The 10247-nt window shown below is 34.2% G+C and overlaps 1 protein-coding gene across 1 annotated transcript; it reads right to left on the bottom strand.

Moving 5' to 3' along the window:
* Positions 1 to 5516: 5516 nt before the first annotated feature.
* Positions 5517 to 6357, bottom strand: LOC110037727 (late embryogenesis abundant protein, group 3-like). The gene is made up of 3 exons (XM_020742437.1): positions 6237 to 6357; positions 5868 to 6002; positions 5517 to 5794 (listed from the first exon to the last, which is right to left on the bottom strand). Exons 1-3 carry the CDS (start codon positions 6291 to 6293, stop codon positions 5714 to 5716), a joined length of 273 nt encoding a protein of 90 aa, XP_020598096.1. The 5' UTR covers positions 6294 to 6357; the 3' UTR covers positions 5517 to 5713.
* Positions 6358 to 10247: the final 3890 nt, after the last annotated feature.

The raw sequence follows: 10247 nt of genomic DNA, 5'->3' as shown, positions 1-10247 counted from the left end.
TTAGACTGAGAAAGTATGTATCACAAGTGTTCTTATTTGTTTGTGAATTAATATAAGTGTTTGTTTTGTATAAAATTTTGTGTTATTTTTTGTTGAATTGAATTAGTGAAAAATTGGTGAATTTTGAGAAAGAGGAGAGTTGAAGGGGAAGAAAATAATTATTAAAGATTTATAAGACCATTTAAGAGTGGTTGACTTGGGCTAGATGTGCATTTCACTTAAAAGTCAAAAATATCAAAATTCGTGCATTGGCGCCTAAGCGCAAAAATCCCGTGCTTAAGCGCTAGACAACTAGAGAGTAGGCGCCTAAGTGCCAAACCAATTGCGCTTAAGTGTTGATTCACTTAAACCGGTACGCGAACGATGAAGTTGAAAATTAACCCGAAAAATGCCATTTTTGACCCTCAAAGTCGTCTTCTTCCCTTTGAGTTCGCGAGTGTGGAGTTAGGATTTCATCAAATTTACTGTGAATGATTTCGAGGAAAAGAATGATGAGAGGACTGAGAAGGATTAGGGATATTTTTTATTTTTTATAAATTTATTTGAAACAATTCAAGCGAGCAACTTACTTTTTGAGGAGAACTTCATAGGTTGATTTCTAAATTCACCATTGATATTATGACTAGAATTGTTGCCCAGTTCATCCAAATGAGGTCGCAAATGTAGACCAGGATGAAATTAGATTTTGATGCATTACGATATCGATCAGAGCAGATAGAAAAATGGCTTACTGTGAATGATTTCGAGGAAAAGAATGATGAGAGGACTGGGAAGGATTAGGGATATTTTTTATTTTTTATAAATTTATTTGAAACAATTCAAGCGAGCAACTTACTTTTTGAGGAGAACTTCATAGGTTGATTTCTAAATTCACCATTGATATTATGACTAGAATTGTTGCCCAGTTCATCCAAATGAGGTCGCAAATGTAGACCAGGATGAAATTAGATTTTGATGCATTACGATATCGATCAGAGCAGATAGAAAAATGGCTTACTGTGAATGATTTCGAGGAAAAGAATGATGAGAGGACTGGGAAGGATTAGGGATATTTTTTATTTTTTATAAATTTATTTGAAACAATTCAAGCGAGCAACTTACTTTTTGAGGAGAACTTCATAGGTTGATTTCTAAATTCACCATTGATATTATGACTAGAATTGTTGCCCAGTTCATCCAAATGAGGTCGCAAATGTAGACCAGGATGAAATTAGATTTTGATGCATTACGATATCGATCAGAGCAGATAGAAAAATGGCTTACTGTGAATGATTTCGAGGAAAAGAATGATGAGAGGACTGGGAAGGATTAGGGATATTTTTTATTTTTTATAAATTTATTTGAAACAATTCAAGCGAGCAACTTACTTTTTGAGGAGAACTTCATAGGTTGATTTCTAAATTCACCATTGATATTATGACTAGAATTGTTGCCCAGTTCATCCAAATGAGGTCGCAAATGTAGACCAGGATGAAATTAGATTTTGATGCATTACGATATCGATCAGAGCAGATAGAAAAATGGCTTACTGTGAATGATTTCGAGGAAAAGAATGATGAGAGGACTGGGAAGGATTAGGGATATTTTTTATTTTTTATAAATTTATTTGAAACAATTCAAGCGAGCAACTTACTTTTTGAGGAGAACTTCATAGGTTGATTTCTAAATTCACCATTGATATTATGACTAGAATTGTTGCCCAGTTCATCCAAATGAGGTCGCAAATGTAGACCAGGATGAAATTAGATTTTGATGCATTACGATATCGATCAGAGCAGATAGAAAAATGGCTTACTGTGAATGATTTCGAGGAAAAGAATGATGAGAGGACTGGGAAGGATTAGGGATATTTTTTATTTTTTATAAATTTATTTGAAACAATTCAAGCGAGCAACTTACTTTTTGAGGAGAACTTCATAGGTTGATTTCTAAATTCACCATTGATATTATGACTAGAATTGTTGCCCAGTTCATCCAAATGAGGTCGCAAATGTAGACCAGGATGAAATTAGATTTTGATGCATTACGATATCGATCAGAGCAGATAGAAAAATGGCTTACTGTGAATGATTTCGAGGAAAAGAATGATGAGAGGACTGGGAAGGATTAGGGATATTTTTTATTTTTTATAAATTTATTTGAAACAATTCAAGCGAGCAACTTACTTTTTGAGGAGAACTTCATAGGTTGATTTCTAAATTCACCATTGATATTATGACTAGAATTGTTGCCCAGTTCATCCAAATGAGGTCGCAAATGTAGACCAGGATGAAATTAGATTTTGATGCATTACGATATCGATCAGAGCAGATAGAAAAATGGCTTACTGTGAATGATTTCGAGGAAAAGAATGATGAGAGGACTGGGAAGGATTAGGGATATTTTTTATTTTTTATAAATTTATTTGAAACAATTCAAGCGAGCAACTTACTTTTTGAGGAGAACTTCATAGGTTGATTTCTAAATTCACCATTGATATTATGACTAGAATTGTTGCCCAGTTCATCCAAATGAGGTCGCAAATGTAGACCAGGATGAAATTAGATTTTGATGCATTACGATATCGATCAGAGCAGATAGAAAAATGGCTTACTGTGAATGATTTCGAGGAAAAGAATGATGAGAGGACTGGGAAGGATTAGGGATATTTTTTATTTTTTATAAATTTATTTGAAACAATTCAAGCGAGCAACTTACTTTTTGAGGAGAACTTCATAGGTTGATTTCTAAATTCACCATTGATATTATGACTAGAATTGTTGCCCAGTTCATCCAAATGAGGTCGCAAATGTAGACCAGGATGAAATTAGATTTTGATGCATTACGATATCGATCAGAGCAGATAGAAAAATGGCTTACTGTGAATGATTTCGAGGAAAAGAATGATGAGAGGACTGGGAAGGATTAGGGATATTTTTTATTTTTTATAAATTTATTTGAAACAATTCAAGCGAGCAACTTACTTTTTGAGGAGAACTTCATAGGTTGATTTCTAAATTCACCATTGATATTATGACTAGAATTGTTGCCCAGTTCATCCAAATGAGGTCGCAAATGTAGACCAGGATGAAATTAGATTTTGATGCATTACGATATCGATCAGAGCAGATAGAAAAATGGCTTACTGTGAATGATTTCGAGGAAAAGAATGATGAGAGGACTGAGAAGGATTAGGGATATTTTTTATTTTTTATAAATTTATTTGAAACAATTCAAGCGAGCAACTTACTTTTTGAGGAGAACTTCATAGGTTGATTTCTAAATTCACCATTGATATTATGACTAGAATTGTTGCCCAGTTCATCCAAATGAGGTCGCAAATGTAGACCAGGATGAAATTAGATTTTGATGCATTACGATATCGATCAGAGCAGATAGAAAAATGGCTTACTGTGAATGATTTCGAGGAAAAGAATGATGAGAGGACTGGGAAGGATTAGGGATATTTTTTATTTTTTATAAATTTATTTGAAACAATTCAAGCGAGCAACATACTTTTTGAGAACATAGGTTGATTTCTAAATTCACCATTGATATTATGACTAGAATTGTTGCCCAGTTCATCCAAATGAGGTCGCAAATGTAGACCAGGATGAAATTAGATTTTGATGCATTACGATATCGATCAGAGCAGATAGAAAAATGGCTTACTGTGAATGATTTCGAGGAAAAGAATGACGAGAGGACTGAGAAGGATTAGGGATATTTTATATTTTTTATAAATTTATTTGAAACAATTCAAGCGAGCAGCTTACTTTTTGAACAATCTTCTTTTTGATTTGTTTAATTCATTTCTTTTATTTTTTGTATTCTAGTTCAATAATTGCTTGGATTTGTAAATTTTATTGTATCATTAGAATTGAATGGGTTATGATTGCTAGTGTGAAAATTATAATGATAAACAAGGATCTTTAATTTAAAAGCTTTTAGAAAAAGAAGTTTGTTATATGTACACAAAACGAAGCCATTTATAAATTTCTACATATGTTCAGCATTCAATATCTTTTTTGAAGGAGTGCGACTACATTTAATTTTTTTGTCAGTTTGTAATAGATACTAGCAAAATATCACAAAATGTTGGCATCGAACTCCTAAGAAAAGGATGTCATGCGCCTTCTCCTACCATACTAGTATCATCACTAGCTATGACTGCAGCTCCATCTAATGTAGCAGAGGGATCATATTGTTGATGCCAATTAAGGCATCGAACATTAGCAGCAAGTTATGTCTTCTGTTTAGACTGTGATTTTGTGTTTGCACTAATTAATTTTTTCGCCGTGTTTCCAATTTTGCAAGTCGGTGAGGATGTAGTTTGCTCACTGCTCAGCTGAGATCCTTTAAATTATAGGTGGAGAGCAAGCCAAACAAATCAAATGCTCTGTGAAAGCATGAGGACCTCCAATTATACATGTGATTACTCCCTACATAGGGGATATAAAAGGAGACTGCTAAGAGAGTTCATGCATTAAATCTTTAACAAATTAAAAAAGTGCTAATAAATTTATTACATTGGCACTCGAGTTGGGAAGAGAGCCTAGCGCTTCCTAGTTACAAAGTTAATTCATGCACTGAATCTTATTACAAATTAAAAATGTGCTAAAAAATGCATAACATTGACATTAGAACTTATTTAACCTCTACTCTTGGCCATTTTTTTTAATAAAAGAAAAGTTGAAGGTGAGCCGAACCCCTACAGTTAAAAGGTCTTAGATAGGATCCCAAGTCTTGATCCATCCAAGTACTGGCCATCTAAGTATGAGATGTGGAGGGAGACACTCCAAGGCAGAAACTGTAGGCCTCATAAAATTTCTCATTACTAGAAAAGAAGTGGGCGGAGCTACTTGTAATGATCACGCTTAAAAGCTTTCACAAAACAATTCTCTGTAATGATCACGCTTAAAAGCTTTCACAAAACAATCCTCACTAATAAACTAATAAGGTCATTAAGATGACATTATCATTAGGAATAATCCCTAGAGAGCATTGACAGCGAACATTTAATGGCATAAAAGCACAAATGCATTGCAAAAATATTGAATACATAATGTACCATAACAAATAGAGGCTACTTATTCTGTGTGTTAAAAGTTTGACTTGTCGAAATTAAACCAGCAAAGTATCTTTTGGTGGATGTTAAAAGCATGATTAAATTAATTTTATCGTTTTCTAGTGTAACAATTTCCAAATATGTACCGCTAAATGAAGATTTTTTCCCAGAATAGATTGATTCAAAAACAGTTTCACGACCCGAGCCCAGAATAGATTGATTCAAAAACAGTTTCACGACCAGAGAAAAAAAAAAAAGAAAAACAGTATATAAACTATCACTGTTTTAATGAAATTTTGCAAATCTGCTGCTTGATTAAAATATATATCTTGATTTCAAAGACATGGTGTAGTGAATGTTTTATATTATGGAGAAAATGTGTTACTGATGCTTAACCCCGTCAATATCTTAAAAACTCAAAATAGCGATCTAATGACTGCCCACAGATCCATTTCAGAAAACAATAATCCGATAAGAAAAGCAAATTTCACCTATTTATTTAATGATAATTCAAACTAAAACACATCCACTTAATAACTTAATGCATGAAATTACATAACCATTAAAGCTTGAGCATATTATTACAATAAAAGCAGTCCAAAGCAAACATAACTAGATCAATATTAATTTCAAATGGCACTCCGAACGATAGAGGCCCAGTAGCTTTTATTTCTGCTCTCCAAGGCCTAAAGTGTTCTTGACAGCTTCTGTTGTTCCCTGCGCCGCACTCTTCACTTTATCTCCAGCCTGTTTGCGACAGATTAAGGACATGGAACAAATGTAGTTAAACTCTTTTAAGCCTAAGTAAATAGATATATACCTGTTGCAGATAGCTACCAGCATTATCCTTTCCCTCTACTGCATGATCCTTTGCTGCCTGAGCAGTCTCTACAGTCTTGTCCTTAGCTCCTGTAGCGGCATCAGAAGCCTTTCCTGCCAAGTTACCTGCTTTCTCCTGGAGCAAAGAATCATGTTTTGATTTGACACTAAAAGAAATTTAGGATTTATCCTGAAACGTGATCCGTGACCCGTGAATCGTGACCCGTGAACCCGTGACCAATGTAATCATATTTTCAAACAAAACAATCAATACAAACGGTACTATGGCATTCTCACAAAAGCCCCGCACTTATAAATTGACCCAAACGGCCCGTAATTCCTGAATCTGAGTATGAAGAGAAGGAGATACCTGAGTTTGTCCTTTGGCCTCTCCAGCATGATAGGCAGCTTTATCCTCAGTCGACATTGTTACTAATTTCTTTAGATTCTTGTTCTTTACACTAAGAAGAAAAGGTTTGGTTGCAATGATGAAGCAGGGAGCCGATTTTATAGGCTGTGAAGTGTAATGTATGAGTGACACGTATGTAACGCTGCATGGATACGTTGACACGTGCGTGGACACCTGTCAAGTGGGTAGAAGAAATAGTCAGAAAATCAACAGATATACTATTTAATTTCTTTATGAAAACATTTCTATCTTATCCCCTGAGGCTAAGTTGTATTATCAACTGGGAGGTGGCAAGTAAAGGCGGAGGCATGTGAATGAGCTCCATCCGCGTCTTTAGAGCAATTAATTCGCTCAACGACAATATGAAAAAGAAATAATAATAAATGCGTTCTGATTTAATCGTGAGAAAGATTTGATGGGGTAGATGGATAGGTCGGCTAGCTGGAGGTGAGTCTGCTAAATTTATCACATTTCGGTGGTGCTTTGGCAAATTGATTTAGTCATAGTTAGATTTAGTAAATTCAGATTTGTTAAATTTATCCTTTTGCTGCATTTATTAAATTTGGATTTAGCTTGAGTTTTTCATATTTGGCTGGATTTACCAACTCCCAACGGATAAATGGTTTAGCAAACACCCCCTTCATTTATGATCATCAAGTATTTATTCTAATGGCCCAAAAGGTTTTGAAAAAAGTAAAGTGTTTTGATCTTATTTGATGGATGAATTCAATAAGGTTCACATATTATTTTTAACAATAAAATACAATTTAGTTGAAAGTGCACATATTGGAGTTATAGTTAGATTTAACTTAAATCTGTCACATTAAAATATTATTTTTAAAATTTTGATTTACTAAATCTTTTTATTAATTTCTTCATAATTTTATCTTGATTTTGAATCTAGTAAAACTTATTGATAATAGTATTTTATAAATTTAAATTTATAGGATTCAATTAAATTGCTAAAATTATTCATACAACCCCAGTGTTGCCTAGACTAAGTTCTTTTATAGTTTACGGAAGGTGATCGATTCCATAAATTAAGTTTCGGAAGATTTGCAGCAGTATGTCACAGACAAAAAGTCCCACATCGGCTAGGTGTAGGGCCGAAAAGCAATATTTAATTCCTGAGCTGCCCACCACCCCTAAGAGCTATTTTGGGAGGTGACAAGTAGTATAAGAGCAGATTATTGTTTGTCAGGTGTGTGAACTCTCTATGGTCCAGTGGGACCCTCGGTGGAGCCGATCCGTGACGAGCGAGGGCGCTACGTGAATGAGTGGAGAAGAATGTCACGGTCAAAAAGTCCCACATTGGCTAGGTGTATGGCCGAAAAGCAATATTTAAGTCTTGAGCTGCCCACCACCCCTAAATGCTCTTTTGGGAGGTGACAGGTAGCACACGTAGACAAAGGAGAAGTAAGGATTGCGTGACACCTTGAATTTTTTTTGTGAAAAACACTATAAAGATAAAAAATCATGGGGCGTAGCTCTATTGAAATAAATCAATATGTAAGTATATAAATTTACTTACCTCTTGAATTAGAGTATATGAAATTACAATGTTTATGTATAATGCTTGTTCGGTAATAATAGTTGTAATAACCTGTAAAGGTTGTAGTTGATTACTATGAAGGCAGTAGCCTGCCGTGAATGTTATTAACGGTGGTTGTAGTGTCAGCAGCTTGTTGTAGAGGATGTAGTCGAAAGTCGTGGATTTAATTAGTCATGTAGGTCGTAGATGGTTGCTTCAGGAGCATCAGTTGACCATGAATGTTGTAGTAGAGAGCTGCGGGTGTTGTGAGTCACGTAGATCTTACTTGATCACATAGGTTGTAGTTATGAACAGTGATAATGTTCGTAGGCCATAATTGTTAGAGTTGAGAGTTACAAGAGATGTGGTCCATGTAGGTCGTAATTGGTCGAGTAGATTGTAGTGTGGCACTACAAAAAAAAAATATTTTTAGTAGCCTTATTTATTGATCCGTCCCAAGTATGTGTGTCACAATGATGTAAGTTTCCGTACTCCTCAGAAACTTGATCCACTCCTTAGTAAATTGATTGAGTCCTTAAAATTAGATATTCTTACACATTGGGGTTTCTCACGCAAGCATATATATCGTTTCAGTAATATAGGGCTCAAATGAGTTTGAAATATTGATCCCACAAGGAAGTGAGGTAGTTAATTCTATAGGTGAAGTTCTAGTCTACTACTTTTAGGTCCTAATTTGATGCCGATTACTACTATTTTTCTAACTACTCCTAAATATCAGCACTAAGTATAAATATAAATCTAACTAGAATAATGGGTTTGGTGGAAATTAATATATGAAGGCTACCTTTCTCTTGTGATTGCATAAATAGAAATGTAGGATAGGATACTAAGAATCTAATGTGGCTAGTGACAATAGTAGCAAGAATCCAAGTTACCCTCTTCCGAGTGTGTAACAAAGTTTATTTTAACTCAGCAAGTGTTTCTTCCTGTCAGCCTAGAAACTCCTATGTTAAATTCCCTCAAAATTTTCTCCCTAACTATTTGCATTGTCTTATGGCCTACTTTTCCTTCACCCGTAAGTTCAATGTGGTTCTTACTAGTTATTAAAGTTATAGCCCTCCCAGATCATTATGGGTTCACAGTAGATTTTAACACATCAATAGATCAGATTGATAAGTAAATTAAGCATGAAGTAAAAGCCATCACATTGAGATTACAATATTAGTTTTATAGTACTCAATAACCTACAAATTCTACCTATTTATCACAAAAGAAAAGTGCAAGAATTCTACTCACAAAACATGTTTAACAAAATAAAAAAATTCATTAAATTAAAAAAATCCATTAAATATGTGTTTACAATAAATACAAGAAAATAAAGAGCTCAATTCTTAGCTTTTTCTTCTGAAAAATAAATGAAAATCCCTCCAACAAAGCCTCATACTATTCCTTGTAGATATGATTCCCTTACAAGATTCCTCAATTTCTCTCTCCAATATATCCCAAAAAGATAAAAATCTACAATTCTCACTGCTTCTTGCATAATTCCAGGAATTAGAAATGTCAAAAAGTCCATTCTCTAAGCATTAAAATCCATCAAATATATCCTAAAGTTGTGGCTTAGCAACTGCAGAAAACGGTCGTGCCTTGGCTCCCTAAACTTGGCTCTTAGGCGTTGCTTTCTCGGTTGGATGTGTTGAGTTATGGTGTCTAGGCGCCTGATCCACCTAAAAATAACATGTTTGTTTCATGTTCATTTATGCCTATTTTTGATGATATTGCACTTTAAAGGAAGATATTTTGCATGTTTTTGGTTTTAGGTATATGGAATGGACATTTGACGAAAATAAGGACAAAATAGAGAAAAAATGGATATTTTTGTATGGCGCCATAGCGCCACCCTTGGAGCCATAGCGCCAGTAGACGCGCTGAATGGGTGTTATAGCGCCAGTAACCAACTTTCTATAATATCCATTAAATTTGACCGAATTTTGAAGGGGTGCTTGAATTGACCCCTGATGATTTTTAGTTATTTATTAATAGGGCTAAATTTTTGGATGAAAAGAGAGTCCTTTTAGAGTCTTCATGAAGTCATTTTGTGTAATTTGGGAGGGGTCGGTTGAGTCTAGTGTGTGTGTGTGTGTAAGAGAGTGAGAGTCTTTGTTTTAAGTAATAGTTTGGAGATTAGCTGCAAGGAAACTTCAAGATTTTCTTAGGGAGAAGATAAAAAGATAAGTATCTTGTATTTGTGTTTAAGTATTTGTTGTAAGACTTGGATTTTAATATAAATTATGTGTTTTTATTTTATTTCCATGAATTCTTAGTAGTTCTCTTTCTTTTTCCTTGCATATTGGAATTAATTTTGTGGGATGAGAATGATTTAAAGATCTCTTTTTATTTGTAAAATATTGTGATGATATTTTCACTGGTTTTTGTTTGACTTTGCAAACTTGCCATGTGTATCATTAAAATCTGTTGAA

Source organism: Phalaenopsis equestris, unplaced genomic scaffold, assembly GCF_001263595.1.
Source record: "Phalaenopsis equestris unplaced genomic scaffold, ASM126359v1 Scaffold224087, whole genome shotgun sequence".
Lineage (NCBI taxonomy): Eukaryota > Viridiplantae > Streptophyta > Magnoliopsida > Asparagales > Orchidaceae > Phalaenopsis > Phalaenopsis equestris.
The sequence above is the reverse complement of the archived record's forward strand: the minus strand, read 5'-3'. Positions and strand labels throughout refer to the sequence as shown.